This window comes from Excalfactoria chinensis, chromosome 2 (assembly GCF_039878825.1).
Source record: "Excalfactoria chinensis isolate bCotChi1 chromosome 2, bCotChi1.hap2, whole genome shotgun sequence".
NCBI classification, from domain to species: Eukaryota; Metazoa; Chordata; class Aves; order Galliformes; family Phasianidae; genus Excalfactoria; species Excalfactoria chinensis.
Genome location: NC_092826.1, coordinates 102,300,776 through 102,319,769, shown reverse-complemented (window position 1 = coordinate 102,319,769; position 18,994 = coordinate 102,300,776). Strand labels below are relative to the sequence as shown.

Genomic DNA, 18,994 nt, shown 5'->3' with positions numbered 1-18,994 from the left:
ACAAAGTCATTCACAGATGCATTATTCATTTTGTATGCTTCAATTAGAAAAGATATTAAATACAGCACAGTTGTGTCAGCATTTCTTACTTTGAAAAATAAATGCTTGCATTTTTAATACCATTTCTTCAGTGCATGTTAAATTTGTAATAGTGTTGCTAGAGCTTATAGAATGTTATCCAAAGAAGGTTTTGTTAAACTATTATGACTTGATAAGAGAATGGCACTCCTTGGTTCCTGACAATCTTGGATATCTTTGTAATGTTACACTGTAGTTCCTGAAAGAAAGTTGATAGGAAATACTATATTTGCACTCACTTGGAAAAGTAGACCTTCAAGTATAGTGTCATCAAATATCCATATTTAATTGTTTATAACACTTTAGAGAGTTCTATATGAAGAATATGCCTTTTCCTTCCAAATGTGCAGAGTGTATGGCCTGTTTTTTGTGGCCACTGCTTAGGAGGAATTTTAATCTGTAAGGCAAGCAATTGTTTTGCTTATGGAGCAGGTAATGTAAATTGTGGAAAGGATGTTGCTGTTGTGGCAGTCATAGAACCAAGGCCAAATGAGGATATTTGCTGTCTGTCTCATGCTGGGACAAACAACAGTATCAGAAATTTTGTTTAAAGTAATTGTTACTAGATTTTGATAAAAATGATTGAAGAAAAGTTTTGGTTATGGTGGTAAGCATCCTTAATGTAAAGACAGTTTTCAGCAGTGAATAAACACTTTTCCTCTGGGTAAAAACAAGATTTTTGATGTCACACTTCATAAGGTATCTTTTGAATCATGTTTTTTAAGCTCTTAAAATACACATCCTCTATATGTCAAATCTGTTCCTTTCTGTTAACTTTGAACTGTCTAGACTTTTAAAAATCTTCTCTCCTTCTGTAATTTTTGTTCCGAATCACAGTTTTATACTATTAATGTGTCTGCACTTCTGAAATCTGATTTAATTTCTGAATATTTTGCAACATCCAGTTTTGGCCTTATAAAATTAGATAATATAAAATTCTGTTTAAGGTGGTATACTCAATTTATATAGAGCCTGTTGACTTTTAAGAGTAGAGTTGTTTGAAACATCAATGCTACTTTTTACATATGTAGTGAGTTATGAAGTTTCCTTCTCACTGAAGTTTCACACTTTCTATCCTTAACACTAACCAGTATCATTGTGCATTAGAGTTTGTATTATTTCACAAGCATTCTGTTTGGATGCCTCATCCTAGTTCTAGTTTCTAAAAATCATCAAGCACATAAACAAAGAGCTGCTGAATTCTCAGACAGCATTCTGAAAGTTAGGGCTGAATTTCATTGTTTTAGTTGTTTCTACTGTTTTCTATGTAAAGCTTATGTAAGCTTTATAAAATTAAAAATAATATTGTAGTCTGGATGCTTGTAACAGTCAAGTTATTTGAAACATCCAAGAACTCTGTTAACTAAATTTTTAGATGTCTCCTTGTGTGGACTCCCTCATTTTTTATTTTTATTTTTATTTTTCTTGAAACATAGTTTTTTAGATTGCCTTTTATAGGTAATCTAATCATAGAATCATAGGAGTAAGAAATGACCTCTGGAGATCATCTAGTGCAGCCCCACTATGCTAAAGCAGGTTCCCTAGTGTAGGTTGCACTGGAAAGTATCCAGATGGGTTTTGAATATCTCCAGAGAATGAAACTCCACAGCCTCTCTGTGTAGCTTGTTCCAGTCTCTAAGTAAAGAAGCTTTTCCTCATGTTCAATTGGTGCTTCATGTGTTCCAATTTGTGCACATTGCCCCTTGTTCTGTTGCTGAGCACCTCTGAAAATAACTTGGCCCCATCCTCCTGACAACTGCCTTTTAGATATATATAAACATTGATATAAACATTGGTAAGATCCCTTCTCAGTCTTCTCTGCTTTGGGCTAAACAGCCCCAGGTCTCAGCCTTTCCTCGTAAGGGAGACTCCACATGGTCTTTGTGGCTCCCTACTAGACTCCTTCTAGAAGAGTCGTTCTTAAGTTGGAGAGCCTAGAACTGAACACATTACTCCCCCAGATGTCGTCTTTCTCAACCCTCTGGCTGTGCCTTTTTAAATTGTCTTTCTTGGCCACAAAGACATACTATTGACTCATGGTCAACCTGCTGTCCACCAGGGCACCCAGAACCTTCTTTTGCAGAGCTCCTTTTCTAGAAGGTCAACCCCTAATCTATACCAGTGCTTGTGGTTATTCCTCCCCAGGTGTAAGACTCTAGATTTGCCCCTGTTGAACCTTGTTAACTTTCTCTCCACCCAACACTCTGCTCGCCCTGGTCTTGCTGAATGGCTGTGCAGCCTTCTGGTGTGTCAGCTACTCCTCCTAATTTGGTATCATCAGCATATTGCCCCAGTTCTGCAAAGCGCTGGGCAACCAAAAACAGTCAGGGGTGACTTGGACCACTGTTTGCTTCAGAATTAGTTTGAGTCTGGGTTCATGTTCAAATTTAGGGAAACCAATGACGATAGAAAAACAGTGGTGAGTAACATCTGTGTTATGCTGATGCTAGAAAGGCACAGCATCAAGCTAGGATCTATTCCATTCCTCCCTCGAAATCTGTGTCATTGCTTCATACCAGTTTAAACTGATAGAGAAAAAGTGGCATGGATTAATTGCTTGTGCAATCCCTTAGGCTTAATCAGAGGTACCTGAGAGATGGATTTGTCCTGGTATGGAATGTAAATGGTTAACGTTTCATGAAATATTTACAGAGGGCAACTGCAGGGGATGCAACGGTGTCCTTCATGTTCTTCTGTAGCACAGCAGCTTTGTGCCAGCACTTTCCCCTGACAAGCTGAAAGTCCCCTCACTCTTGTAAAGTGAGGAGAGTGGCTGGAGAGCAGTCAGGATTGGTTTTACTGATTCTATTTGACAAACATCTGCTTGTCTTAATTTGTGGTGCATTTTTGGACAAACTAAAAGAACATGCTGGGTGCAGTTTATAAATAGGATAAATGAGATTCAAAGAACAAGGACAATTTTTGCTTTCAGAATTTTCTGAAATGACCTGACAAGAGTTGCAAATATAATGACAACAACACACAAACTTCTAAGTGTTTCTCTTTCAAAAAGCAATCTGACTGTGCTGTATATCACCATCGAAAGTTGACAGCTGTTTAGAATCTGATGTAGAATCAGAACTTCAGCTGGTCTCCTTCTGATACAAAATGTTTTTTGTTTTTTGTTTGTTTGTTTGTTTTTTAATAAAAAGCTACTTTAAAGGTTAGCCTCTTAAAGATAGACACTCGAATGATCATGGCACATTTAGAACAGGTATATTTTGTATGATTGGTTTTAAGTTTCAGAATGCCAACCTAGTAATGTCAGATTATCTTTTCATATTGCATTAAATTGTATTGTGACTGCACACCTTCATCCATCCACTGCCTAGTCATTATGAAATGTACAGGCAAATAGATAGATATTTTGTGAAGTGGACAGTCATTGTGTAGTAGCTGGATATTTCATTTTCACTAAAGCAGAATCTGACATTACTCTCCAGTCAAAAAGCATGTAGGGGGGATCTTAGGATCTTAGTTATCATTTTATAGCATTATAAAAATTGTTTGTTTAATTTTCTCTCTTTCTTTTTTTTTTTTTTTTTTTTTCTTTCTTCTCCCCTGAAGGAAAGGCAGGCAACAGTGAAAAAAGAAAAGGGATGTCCCCAGCAAATGAACAAACTGGGAGAACGAAACAAAATGCAGAGAGCAAATTCCATCACCGTAGATGGACAAGGTCTTCAGGTGTGATTATTGTTATTTTAATTTTAAGAGGTATGAAGACAACAGTAGAGTAACCAGTCTTTAAAGGGAAATACTTCCTATGTGTTAGTTCTTCTAATATTTCACACTTACAAATAATAATAATAAGATTAAGGCCTGACAGTGTTCACTTATTCAGTGTAAAATTTTAATTGCATCATGTAAAAATCTACATTATTTAGAAAAGCTATAAGAAATTAATTGAAAGACATTATGTTAGAATTGAGCGGAATACAAACAACTTATTAGATTATTGTTTTTTGATGGTCTTAAACTTACCTGCAGTAGTGTGGGTAAGTTCTGGCATAAAGTTTTTTTATTTTATATCTATTCAAATTTTAGTTTTTGTTGAGAAAATTATCATGACCAATCCTTCCTTCCAATAGACAGCCGTGAGCAGATAACTTAGTGGCAGTGGAGATCTGCAAAACTTAAAGACAATTAATCATAGTTAAGCACATTCATCTTGCTTCTTTGTAGCTAACCAGCATAATGATCAGGATTATTATTTCTAATTAGAGGAAGTAATAGATCATGTATAACCTTAGGACGAGTCTCATTAATTAACCTGCGTCCTAAGGGATTTCAGTAGGTAGTCCATCTCTGTCACAATGAACACCATTGGTTTACACTTAGTTCACAGGGACAAACATCACGGGAATTGGCTAAATAACTAAAATTGATTAAAACAGTAGATAAAAATTAAATATATGACAAACTTCACTATATCCTGTAATTTGATATATGTTTCTACATGCACCACTATACTGAAACAATCTACTGTGACAGAGCATGATCCAGGGTTGGTTTTGTACTTGGTTTAATTCCAGAGTTTGCTGGAGCTTTTCCTTATTATGTGTGAAATATTGGTTCAGAATTTGATCAATTGTTTATGAAGTTATGGATGCAATTAACCCTGTACTGCTGAACACATGCTACTAAAAGAAAAGTGCTTTCAGATGTCTCTTTGACTATGTACCTGTGTTTACAGGATGCCTGTAAGGCACGTAATGTTCTTTGATTCTGCCCTAAATTCTGTTTTATGGAATATTCATTTTAATAGATTTTGTTGTTTCAGCAGTCATGATTAATGATTTTAAGCAAGAACTTTAAATACATTATTTTGAAATAGAGAGCCTAAGCCTTATCATCTCTGTAGCTGGTAAGTGTATGACTTTAGAGATGTTGGCTTTAAACTCTTAATATTCTTTTAAACATTCTAGACATGTAACCCTTTTAATTCTTCACAGTCTGGAGCAGTTTTCCAGCTTTCTAAATTGTTTAGAAAAAAAATATTATTATTCTGTTTGTTACATTTTTAAAGTGCGTATTATATCAAATATTGCAGTTTTCTTTCAATTATTAAAAATTATCAAACAACTATGTGGAGTTTAAGATTTCATCATTACACCTTCATAGTACACTGTCATTTCCTCTTCTCCTCACTGCAAAATGCAGTTTCTTCATAGCTTTTTTCCCATAGGAAATTATTTTTTTTGTCTGAATCAATCATGCATTTCGTAAAGTTTTCTTCACTATTGAGAAGATAGTGACAGTTATAACCTACATATAGCAGTATTGGTTTCAATGGAATTACAGGTTAGCATGACATCACAGTTGTATAACAATAACAGACACCTAGAATTAAATGTGTATGTATATATATTTGTATTTAATTGTATTTGATCGATGTACTTGATCGATGGGCCAAGGTTAATGGAATGAGTTTCAACAGGGCCAAGTGTCGGGTCCTGCATTTTGGTCATAACAACCCCAGGCAATCCTACAGGCTTGGGGAGGTGTGGCTGGAAAGCTCCCAGACGGAAAGGGACCTTGGTGTGCTGATGGACAGTCGGCTGAATATGAGCCAGCAGTGTGCCCAGGTGGCCAAGAGGGCCAATGGCATCCTGGCTTGTATCAGGAATGGTGTGGTGAGCAGGACTAAGGAAGTCATCCTGCCCCTGTACTCAGCATTGGTGAGGCCTCGCCTCGAGTACTGTGTCCAGTTTTGGGCACCTCAGCACAAGAAGGACATGGAGGTACTGGAGCAGGTCCAGAGAAGGGCAACGAGGCTTGTTAAGGGCTTGGAGAATCAGCCCTATGAGGAGAGACTAAGGAAGCTGGGGCTGTTTAGTCTGAGGAAGAGGAGGCTGAGGGGAGACCTTATTGCTGTCTTCCAGTACCTGAAAGGTTCTTACAGTGAGAGTGGGGCAGGTCTATTCTCACTACTGACTTGTGACAGGACGAGGGGAAATGGCCTCAAGTTGCGCCAGGGCAAGTTTAGGTTGGATATTAGAAAGAACTTCTTTACAGAAAGGGTGGTTAGGTACTGGAATGGGCTCCCCAAGGAGGTGGTTGAATCGCCATCCCTGGATGTGTTTAAGAGCCGCTTGGATGTGGTACTCAGGGATATGATTTAGCAGAGGTTTGTTGTTGTGGTATTGTTTTGTGGTTGTTTTTTAAGAGATAGGCTACTGGTTAGGCTGCGGTTGGACTTGATGATCTTCAAGGTCTTTTCCAACCTGAGTAATTCTATGATTCTATGATTCTATGATTCTATGATTCTAATATGTATTACTTTGCCACAAATTACAAGTTTGAGAGATATATGTATATAAATATAAATTATTATAAATTGTAGAATTGCTGCCATAGTTTGCATTAAGCCTTTTGCTCTCTATCTGCTGTAGGAAAAAAAGAATAAAATAAAATTAATGCAACACAGCATTAATGGGTGGCTGTATTATTCCTTCCTTTTAGATCACTCCAGTTCCAGGCACTCATCCACTTTTAGTTTTTGTCAATCCTAAAAGTGGTGGAAAACAAGGAGAAAGGTAAGACTTATTCTTTCTCTCTCTTATTTTTTCGCTCTCTTCTAATTTCTGTAGTGTGTTTAAAAATGATTTTTAAGGCTTTGTACACGAAAAGACATCCAGAATTTAAGTATTATATTATGGTATGCCTTCAATTTTGACAGCTCATCACCCTGTTTAGAAGAGGTGCAAACCGGCATACGATTAGAAATCCTACAATTCAAAGCTAGAACAAGCTCTAAGTTTAACATCAGGAATATAAGTTATATTCCCTGTATGGTTTTGTGTGTTTGCATGCAAATATGTTGTTACATTTTAATTTTTATATTGTAACTCCTAAATCAGAATGATTTTCTATTAATCTCTGTGATAATTATACAGAAAGGACAAAAATTAGCACTTTGTTTTCTAATGTGGATGTAGTAAATCTAGACTCTCTAATCTCTCCACAGTTACCTATAGTGAAGAAAACCTTTTTCTTTTTTTTTTTTTTTTTTCTGTATGTACGAAGCCTTCTGACAATCCAATTGAAATGTAAAAGACAAATCACACAAGCTTTAAGGCTAAATTTTCTTTATGTCAGTAATTACATTGATTTGGATTCAAAATCCCAAAGTTAATGCTCAAAAGTTAGTGTATCAGAGGTATGATATAACAGAAGTAGGAAACACTTTCCTCCTATCCTATTCTTTAAACTCTGGCAGGAATGCTGAATTTTTGGAGTGTTCTTCAGAATCACAAGTGCTAATAATACGGCCATTTTTTATTATCACACAGATCTCCAATTTTTTTATAGCCTACCTTGCAATGTCATTGCTATAACTTCATGGATGAGTCTTGAAAAATGTTAGTCTTCTAGCCAAGATCAAGCTGAAGATGGCACATAGGTACTGGGTTATGTGAATACTCACAAGGAGGGATTCAGTGTGTTTCTAAAGCTTTGAACAATTGAGCACTTTTGTCAACTTTTCCTACCAATTTACTACTCATACCTTTAGACCATTTCTTTGAAACGCTGTCTCTTAAAATGTGATACAACAAAGGGGACTGAAGAGTTGTTGTTAGGACAGTTTTCAGAGCACATCTAACCAAAACTGCACTTGCAGTCCTCTGAAAGAAGAAGATGCCAGAATGTAGAAGCTGGTTATCAGTTCCCTGTACTGATATACCTGGATATCAACAATGTCAACAATGCTACTTATGTTGAAGGTAGTTAATCCAAAAGGTTCACCATACCTACTTTTGCAATCATAAAAATACACTACAAGCCAACAGTTGACCATAAAACATTATTTTATCAAATGTAGCAATTGGTGGTCCTGGTAGGCAGCCAGGAACATTGTAGGGGTGATGCAGTAGCATTCAGTTTGCCTTTTTTATAGCTCAAACAGGAAGTCACTAGATCAGGGATTCAGCCTGGAAATATATAAGTGAGAAGTAGATTTGAAAGCTGTGCTTCTTTTGTTATCACCTAGGAACAAGTTAGTTAAATACTGTTTCACATCTTTCAGTCCCCAGATCAGAGTTGGTCTCAAGTTCATTTTCTGAATGATCTTAATACATGAGGTGTGTCATGTAATATTATTAGAAACTTTTTCTCCAGTCAGAGTTCCCGTTTCTACTCACAGATTGTAGTCTGACACTCTCCAGTTTATTTTGATGCAATTATTACTGGTGCAAAACTGACCAGAGAGGTTATCCGAATCTTAAAAAAAAAAAAAAAAAAAAAAAGAATCCTACTTCATTCACTAACACTATTACGTATGTACCAGTGTAGCAGTGGGGTATCAGTGGGAGTAGAGGATAGCTTGTAACAAAAACACAGTTTCCAAAACAGACATTATCTTGATTCATTGATATCAAAGTGATTTTTCTGAGAACTGTTTCCCAGTCTTTATTTAGGATTTTCTCTATTTCAGAGATCATGATGAATTGAGTTATGATTTCTAATTGACTGTCATTGAACACAGAAAGGTTACTGCAAATACTGTCAAGGCTCCAGTGTTCCCACAGTTCCCTGTATGAGATTTTGTGCCTTGCCATATGGTAACCCAACCCATTTCGTTGCCCTTAGACTTACAGAGAGTGCATTAATCCATCTGACAACCAGTTGAATAAATGTACTTCCCTCAAAAGTACTCTTGCCTTTTTCTTTTGTGTATTTCTTTCTCTCTCCCCCCTAAAAAGAAAATAATAATAATAAAATTATATATATATATACATATATAAATATATATATATATAAATCTCTAAAACACAAAGGAAATAATTGAGGATTGCTTTAAAGAAACAGAGTTAAATGCTTTTGCTATGTTTTTTGAGTGTTGAAATAGAGGTGTTGTGAGAAAGGAATATGTGGAAGGAATGCATTCAGAATACAGAATTACCTTCTAAACAATCCTATGTAGATTATCCTACTTATAAGTTTTAAAACTTGAATTCTGTTGGAAAACCAGAGTTTTGCAAAAGATATAGTGATAAATATGATATTCTTATGTAGATTTCTCTTTTAAAAACTAATGGTATGGTCTTCAGATATAACTTAAAAAATAGAGTACTATGAAAATAATCCAGTTGTACATTCTTTCAGATAGATTAATATTATTGCCCATTACCGGAAATACAACCGAATTTAAACAAGTTTATTTTGGGCTTTAACAGTTTAGTACAATGTGTAATACATATGTATTTGATAAATTAGAGCTGAAGTGTAATGTAATGTTTATTAAGGAGAAAGTTGCAAATTAGAATTGGTGAGAATAAAAATTTCGTATACCACAGGTAGATTTTAATTGAAAATGAAGTTGGATAGGAGTTCAGCAAAACTAGTCAGCTATCTCCCTCAGGACAAATCACATTGTGCCAGTGAATGCACATTTCTGAATGAATGCTACTTGGTTCATTTAGTCAGGGAAAAAAAAAAAAAACAAAAACAAACAAACAAAAAAGAGTACATTCATTTCACCCTATACCGAACATTCCTGTTTGCTGGAGTTTAAAATCTAACAAATTAAGATGGTAGCTTTCAATAGTTAGTGAATACAATGAATGTACTTAGTACCCAACTGACAAAATAGTTGATTTCTACAGAAAGAATATACAACAGGCAACTAGTTATGGGCTGTATTGTTTCTGAACTCTGCTATTGTTAAGGGTAGTGCTTCTCCCATAAGATAGTTAGCATCTAAATCATGCTGTTGTTTTGCCATACTCATTACTTTTTTTTCCCCTTACCCATTTTCCAATTTATTTGCCTGACCAGCAGGTGAGTTTAAACAATTGTTTCCTTGACAAATGTGCGGTTGGATGCACTGGAGATCAGCTTCCGTACACTGACGTTTCCTGCTGACTCTACGTTCAGTGTCTGTGCAGTACAGGCTGATGTTGTCTTTGACCTTTGTTGTTTTCCAATAACTTTGGTTTAGAGTACTTCTTTCCTCTACCCTGTGATTAATCTGGATTTCTAATCTTTCATTTAGCATTGAGACAGTGTTTCAGCAGAAGCGCTTTCAAATGATCTTTCTGTAATATTTTACATCTGGGGGAAACTGCCTGTATTCTTTTACTTTTGAGGCAGAGGCCTTGGCTTCTTTGCTCTCTTCCAAATGTGTTAAAATAACTTAGAGCACAATGTGTCATTTGCAGTGAGTCATTACATAGTGATTATCTGGTATTGATGTTCAATTAGGAGGTGTGGAAGGTCTACAATAATTCAAAAATAATTCATTGTAATCACTTTAATACTGCAGGTGGACTTCCAGGTTTTGGCTAGAGATACCTTGCTCCTTCTCTATTTGGAAGGCTGTTGTAGCATTTCATTGATGCCTGACAACAGTAATGTAAGCTTGGGTCATGGCTGCTATGTTTTGTAGCAGCTAACCTTTAGACAAATAACTCTTGACCCTTTAGAACTTCCTAACTATCCTGTTTAAGAACTCCTGGTCAACTTCTGGGGTTAAATTAGCTGCCTCTTTGACCAATTTAAATCCTGTATCACAGAGAAGCAACTCACTCATGCTAACAAAAATAAATAAATAAATAAAAAGGGATCTTTTTACAACAGTAAGACACTGCATATGGAATGGAAATGTACTGTGTTGTAAATCCACAGTAGAACATCTGATTTAGTTGTCATCACAACTGTTGATAATAGTGTGCATGCTGGCAATTGAAACCAGTCATTTCACATTGACTTTTTCTATCATCGATGGCATCAGGAATACATTGTATTCAGTGTGTTTGGACATAATGCTTTATGAAGAAGCTGATATACCAAATAAATGAGAATTTAAGAAAATGTTCCAATTTGGCAGTTTTACAGATTATTATGAATTTGCTTGTATTCAGTATTGTAACATCCTTGTCTTCCACCTAGCCTGATAAATTATGCATTTCTTCAATATACACATATATGTATCTCTCAGTGCGCACATAGATTGCATCTAAACAGTTTTGTTTTCTTGAATTTGAAACTGTGTAGTCATTTTTAAATAAATTCAGCTTCTGTTACCCTTCTATTGTACTTAGGGCAGTAAAAGGAAAGGGAGAGATCTTCCAAAGGGGAGGGATTTTTTTTAATTACTATTATTTTTAAACATTATTATATTAATTAGCTTGAGGCACATAAGTATTAAAATTAAAAGCAGATACATGAGTTAATAATTCAAACCATTGTCACAGATCTGAGATATGCATTCGTTCTTTCTGATCTCAAACTCTTGAGCTTTATAAGAAACCATGCAAGTACCACATTGTTATCAATGAAGGAAATTGCATTTCTAGTCTTTTTACTGAAGAAGGAAAATATTTGTCTTACTTTTAGGACAAATAACCTCAAATTTGTAGTTGTATTTTTTTTTTAATATTCTACAGTATAGGAAGATATTTTATGGGATAGGACAATGTTTTACCTGCTGTATCATTTCCCTCCTATTATTCAGATAATTTTCAATTAGCTGTACTTCAATTAAATTTACTTTATGTAAACTTAAACAACAGCTCTGAATCTTTTTCATTTTCTTCCCATTTGAATATAATGTGAAAGAGATGTAAGTTCTCACTAACTATATCCAACTCTATTTGACAGAAGATTTCCTTTCTCAGAATGTTTTTCAAGGTGCAGAGATGTTTGTGGTGGGTTACAAAAACAATTTGTAATTCTACTTGTAATTTTGTTTTAATCTCTCAGATAAATCTCTCCTTTTTTATGAAACTATTTAGATAGTAAACAAAGTGCTCTTCCAAATGCTTTTCTTATTTACCTTTCCTTGTGTCATCTTACCTTCTTGTCCTCTTTTTTGCTTCTGTCTGTGTATGCAGCATTTGTTTAGTAAATAGTTTATAGCACTTAATTTCATCCCTACAATCGTGGGGATTCATTGTGTTCAAATCTATTTATTTATCTATTTATTTAATTGTGTATAAATAAGATCTTGCAATTAAAACCTTGCAGTCAGCTTCTTTGGTCCTTTGGTTAGGAATTTAAAAACAAGACAGACTCTACAAAACAAACAAACAAGCAAAAACAAAAAGAAAACCAAACAAAACAGAACAACAACAAAAAACCCGACAAGAACAACAAAACCATATAAGTAATTTTCACTTTCTTTCTCTTTGACCTCTTTAGAATTTATAGAAAATTTCAGTACCTTTTAAATCCTCGTCAAGTTTATAGTCTTGCTGGAAATGGACCAATGCCAGGGTAAGTCTACAGTTAATATTATTACCAGGAACTCATTTAATGAAATGCTACATAATCAAATGAACAGACTGAGGCACATAGAGCATGCTTTGAATGTGTCAGCACTACAGACCTCTGAGTGGCTGCAGAAATTTACAGGTATTATTTATTTACATGTACAAATAAACTATGTATCACACATTTTACTGATACGCTGTAAGAAATGTGATAAATGTCATTTTATTTGAAGCTTCTACTGCTGTCTTAGCAACCTGACTTATCTGCAGTTTTCTTTTGCATCAAAACATTTGTGCATACTCATATGTTTCTGTGTGGTACATAGAGTATGAATATATATATACATACATATGCTTATTCTTTTGCATGTCAGATATGGAATGTTGTTTCAGATTACCTTGGCTGAGCTTTCCTTATCCAGTCCATAATATTCGGGATTTAGGGGTACAGAAAATGACTAGAATGCCTAGATTATGGTGGCAATGGCATTTTATGGGGGCTGAGTTTTGTTGAGTTTCAGAGATTCAGTGTTATCTGAATCCGTATTGCAGTCAGTCAGCTAACATGCCTCTTCCGTGACTCTTCAATTCTGTATTTGTTCAGTGTGCATGGAGGACAGTGACAATATATCAAATACCCACTTTTGCCACTTCAAATAGTCTCCTTTTTAAGTAGCGTGTACCTTGATAGAAGAGAACAGGACAGCACTGATCATCTCATCAAAATGTCTTTGTATGTGTGAGTTTGATGTTATTTGGTTATGCCACTGAGAAATGCAATTTTACACAAATGAGAAAAGTTACTGAAGGATATTAGGGGATATGTTCAATATGAGCTTTATGCTGTTGTTTATATGTAATGAGTATCTAGTTTCTCCCTTTTTTATTTTTTTAATGTTTGGATTTTATTTTTGTTTTTAAACTGGAGGAAGTAAAAGGTGGCAGTGGAAATGTACATGTTTTGTGCCTTGCAGTGTTGTATTTCAATTGTCATCTGTGTATTACTGAAAATAATATATTTTGACAATTTCTGTCAGTGCTGCTGATTTTAAAGCCAAATACACAGGAAATTATTCTCTATTGAAACCATTCTGTATTAGCTGTCCATTCACGACTTATGTTAGACTTAAGATGTGTTCATGAAAGTGAAAATTGCTCCAACCTTTTTTGAAGTCAGAATTCTCAGTATACATTGTTCTACAGCATGGCTAATATGCAACCTGCAAAATGTTACAAAATCTGCTTAAAAAACAGAAATAATGAGATGCCTGATTTCTTCCACATCTCTAATTTTATCTTGTACGGAATGTTACTTCTGTTTGTTTATTCAGACATTATTTGTGTTTTGTTACACTCATCTTGAGGCATATGGAAAATTTAAGTGATCCAAAAAGTAAGCAGATTTGAAAGAAATACAGAAAGTTATTTGAGGAATTTATGAGAAATTTTGTCTGACACAAAAGTTGTAACTGATACTGTTTACGTAGGGCAAAATAGAAATGTCACGCTAAGAGATTATGAGGGCAACTTTTAAAATAAAATAAATACATGATTTCAAATTAATCTGACTTCATTGAAACTTAAACAAACAAACAAAACCACCCACCAATTGTTGGCTGCATTTCAGGCTATGACTGTTTTCTGGTTTTTATTATCTTGTGAAAAAGGAAAATGTATTTTGAGGAAGGAGCACAAGAGGGCAGTGTTAAGTTCAGACAGAAATCTGTACTGAAGGCAATTTAAACTCCGGACTTTTGAACCAGAACAGTGGTTGGAAATATTTTCAATTTCTCTTCCTATTAGGAATCTAAACAGTTTTACTTCAGAGTCACTTTGAGGCAATTTCTAATTAATTTTCAAACAGAGATTTCATTTTATTAAACCCGTTTTGGTATTTTACTTTATTTTATTTATTTATTTATTTATTTTTAATTCATTCCACAAAAGTGAATAATCCTAAATTTCCAGTTTATCTCTTACCATCACTTCTTGCCTCTGGCAGTGCTATGTGCTCTGTATGTAATTTGTCCATTAAAGCATGCAGTTGAATACACTGTATATTTAATTTACCAGTCTTTGTTTCCATTTTTGTGGGGGTTGGATTGCCTAGCAAAGTCTGCATATACATCCATCTGTCCATTCACTCATTGATCTCAACAGTGCCAGATATGCTGAACTGTCAGTCAAAATGTTACATTTATTTAGTATTGTCATTTGCATGGAACAGAGAGGAAGACAGCAAAGGGGGATTGTACAACATGGACGTGAATGAAAGCATATTCCTTATGCCAGTTACCATTGCAGAATGGAAAGGAATAAATGTGAATTTATTTTAAAGCACTTATGATTATTGTAATACATTTTAGTTGTGTTCATTTTGAGCTTATTTATTTATTTATTTTGAACACTGCTTTCAGACATTTATACTCAACCTATAATATATTTCTATGACTGGGGTAGAATTTATGTGTTTTCTGCCTGTTTTAACCCAGAAAATAGTTATTTAGGGTGCTATCTTTCTAATGATGTGCTGTCAGTGACTGAGAAAATAGCATTTGTAAGTTTTCTGTCTTGAGTTCCAAACATCTGTGGTTACTCTGAGTTAGTAAGTCCAGTTCCCTTTAGATGAAAATGTAGATAATTGAGAAAAACAAGAGGAAAGGGGCAACATGTAAAAATCCTAAATCTTAAGGGTACTGTGAAACTGCTGTATTTTTTGACAAAGTCAGTGGCTCAGTATTTCTAAGTCGTATGTTATTCCTCTTTAATGGGATAGCCATGCTCCCTCACAGAGATGTGTTGGAATAAAGGGTTCCTTTGCTTGCCACAGATGAAACAGGGTTAAAACAGTCTTTGCTCTGGGGAAGTAGGGCCACTAGTGGAGTCCCATGTTTAAATTTCTTTGAGAAATGGAATTAGTACTTTCCACTTTTCCTTTCAATATTAATTGTTAAAAATTAAAATAAAAACTAAATGAATGTTTTGGAGCATCAGATATATTGTGTATTTTCCAGTAAATGTGCTGATGGGTAACAGGTCAACAGGAAAATGTTTTGAACAAGCTGACAGGAAATTTAGTATTGCCATCTCAATGTATAATTATTGAGTTGGATATGTCACCTAGTTTCATAATAGATATGATGGTACTTTGAGAACTGCAGGGACAGCAGCAAAGACACTTCTTGTACCTGTTTAGCATGTTTAAGCTAAGGTTTCCACTGTTCTTTGTGTCAGTACTCATATACATAATCTATATAAAAATATGTCCTTGATGCAAATAAATCACAGTGGAACTGGCTTTCTGGCATTGATTCTTTTGTAACAGTGGAAGTTAACCTGCTGCCATGCCTGAAAACTGAGGAGCTCTCAGCCAAAGGGCGACAATATATATTAAACACCGATATCATAATTAATGGTTTGGACATTCTTTATTTTGAAGCGGAGAGATTAGGTTAAGCCTGAGAAACCTTGTAAACTTGGCAGACTGAATGCAGACATAAAAGGTACTCCACGGTTACAGACTGCCACAGTTAACAAAGTGACGTGAAAATTGCCAGGCTGATACATTGTGTAATTTGTACCTAGCACCTGTGTTTTTAGCCTTGAAAAGACTTTCTCTGTTTGGTTGTTACATCTCTATAGGAGTCTTCTACTTCTGACAACAACTGTTATTGTGGGTTTAATGATCTTCAAGAATCTGAAATTCAGTTATTGTTCACCTCTCAGAGAGGTAAATAATAGCTGGATGAATAGCAGCCAGCCACAGACCCACATGGCTGTGTAGAGAGGTCACCATTTCCCAAAGGCTTTGTCCCTCTGAAAAGGCTCCTGTTCCCTTAAGTCTATTATTTAAAATGTCTAATTTATGTTATTTTTATACACTATAACAGAAATTATATCCACTAAAGTTGTATTTCTTTGTAACTCCCTTAACCATTTAATTTGGAGAGTGTGCCTTTTTTGAATTCTATCCACAAGTTTACATCAGCAGACCCTTTTAAACCTTCAGTTCTGTCAGCTTAAAAGATGCCCAGGATAGCCAAACTGAATTCCTACAGCTTGCTGTGTAATTTAGCTGGGAATCTACAGCACCTGGGCCTTTGTAACTTCACAAAGCAATAGTCCTATTTTGAAAATTACACTATTTTCCCTGATTATTTGAATTGATTGCTAGAGTATTTCTTTGCTGTTTGAACACTGGAAATTTACAGAGTATTGTGGGAAGATACATACACCAGTAATACTTTGAGAAGATAATAACTGCGTAGTTATTTTCTCCTGAACAAAACCTTGGTCCTGATGCATATTTCTCTGAAAGAATTATAAATATGTATATATATTATATATCCAAAAGACAAAAGAAACTAGGGTGGTTTAGTTGTTATCTAATATTAACTAAGCTCTAAGTGCTGGTTGTACACTATAAATCAGAACTCAGTATGTCTTAACATGTGAAACTTACTGATTGGTTTTAGCTATTTAACTGTATTTTTACCCATAAAAAGAATGTCTGCAATATGCATAGCACAATCTTCAAATATTGTGAATATCACCAGTTTCTAGTCTAGACAGCTAAAGCTGTGGTCCACAATAATTCACCCCTCTCTTAACTGCTGTAATTTTTCAGTGGTGAGTGTACCTCTGAAATAATAACCTGTTCTCTGAAATCTATTTTAAAAGGGCATTGCTTCAACTTTAGCCTCCTTATTAAATAGGTTGCCATAAAAGTAATGCCTCCTATTTATTTTCATGGAAACCACAACAGTTACAAGGAGCACAGTAACACTATTTGAAAGAACAAATACTCAGCTATAAAACTCTATTTTATGTACTAGTTTTCATTACTCTGAAATTCTGGTCTGAAACTAATTTGAAAAGTTGTCCTGTGATCTTCTACGTCTTAGGTTTTGTGGTTGTTTTTTTCCACCCCTATTGGACTTTCTGTCACACATTCTTTATCTGCCATTTTTCATTTTGTCTTGATTTTACTAGTAATGTATAACTTTCTAGAGACAGAAGAACTGTTCAGTGTATAGCACTAAAGCATCATATAGAAAATAGCTTGATTTAAATATCATAAGTTACTCAGTAGATTTATTTGTATCTCAGAATTTTTGCATGTTGTAATGATTGTGCATTTACTAGGAGACTGCAAATTGGAAATCTAATCTGATCATCAGCATGTAGACTATTCATTAAGATGTCTTTGAAACTAAAGAATGTATGTTGAAATGCATGCACACACATAATAATTCAGTAAAATGATTGTATAGTTTCTGTATAGTCATAGTTTATGCACAATTTCAGCAAATGCCAAAAGCTATCATCAAAAAATGTTTTAAATTAAAAGTATTTCAGCTTAGAAGTGTTTTAATATGTCCTCACTTTTCAGCATTATTCAAAACTGATATTGCATGGAGTGGAGAATGATGATGTGGTACTGTTTGGGACTCAGTGGATGTGGAAGCAAAAATAGCTAGGGAAATATTATCAGTGATATTGCACTTAGAAAATAGTTTTAGGATGGTGTAGGGTAGTGGATGCATTCAGTCTGATACACATTTTATGTTTAACCACAGTGCAGATTTATTTATTTATTTTTTTTAATTAACCACAAAATGCTCAGGTTATTAGGTATTAGTGTGCTTTCCGAAGTACGTCGATTTCATGTGCTTTTGTAGACAGTACCTCCCAAAAGCTGACTAGTATATTTAGCCATCTTAAACTTTTCTTTCTAAACAGACTACATATCCATTTACTACTCATTAAGCAGAAAATGTTTTCTGACAATAGTTTGAAACAGGATTTTGAAACTGAGACAAGGATTTGGATTAGCCATTAGGTCTAACCCATTTCTAATATCTGTGCACCATATTAACACTTGGATTAATTTCTTTATTAAATTTATGAGATAATTCATTGTTGGATGGTATTTGTCTTCTGTTTAAGAAATGAGCGCATGGTCAGAGTTGATTACTACTTCAGATGCTGGTTTATCAGATACTATTAAATGGAATGTCTTAAGCCATGAAATGTATGCACAGTGCATTTATGTTTATTAAATAGATATCTTCATTTACTGTTTTTAGGTTAAACTTTTTCCGAGATGTTCCTGAGTTCAGAGTACTAGCATGTGGTGGAGATGGAACAGTTGGATGGATTTTGGATTGCATAGGTAATCAACATAGCTTACATATTTTTGCAGGATTCTTATATTTTACATTTAGTACTTTTACTTGTGTATCAGCATGTAGATGCAATATTGGTACAATGTGTTGTTCATTTAAATTTTGGAAATACCATAATATGAGTCATAATTATTTTAAAGAGTATTCAAGTTGTAGAGAATATTGAAATTCCCAGATGAATCCAATGTTTCTAGTCCTGGAAACAACAACAACAACAACAACAACAAAAACAAAACAAAACAAAAAAACAACTAACCAACCAACCAAACCAAAACAAACAAACAAAACAAACAAACAACAACAACAACAACAAAAAAAACAAAAAAAACCAAGAAATTTGAGTCAAACTGGATGATAGTAAATTCATATTTCTGATCTTAGTATTTTATTTTATTTTATTTAAAGGAGGAAGGTAAAATGTTCTTTTGCAAATACAAGGTCTTGATTATGATGTTAAAATAGCTTTGAAAATTGTAAATCAATGGACAACTTTTAATACTTTGTCCTTGTGATAGC

At 34.5% G+C, this 18,994-nt stretch overlaps 1 protein-coding gene across 9 annotated transcripts in view; it reads left to right on the top strand.

The window, feature by feature from the left end:
• The window catches only part of DGKB (diacylglycerol kinase beta), a 316,583-nt gene that overhangs the window by 112,243 nt on the left and 185,346 nt on the right, over positions 1–18,994 (top strand). For all 9 annotated transcript variants that reach the window (XM_072330508.1, XM_072330504.1, XM_072330511.1 and 6 more), the window contains 4 exons: positions 3,646–3,762; positions 6,541–6,614; positions 12,220–12,294; positions 18,380–18,465. In XM_072330508.1, the coding sequence (XP_072186609.1) occupies positions 3,646–3,762; positions 6,541–6,614; positions 12,220–12,294; positions 18,380–18,465 (352 nt within the window). The remainder of the gene's footprint in view (positions 1–3,645; positions 3,763–6,540; positions 6,615–12,219; positions 12,295–18,379; positions 18,466–18,994) is intronic.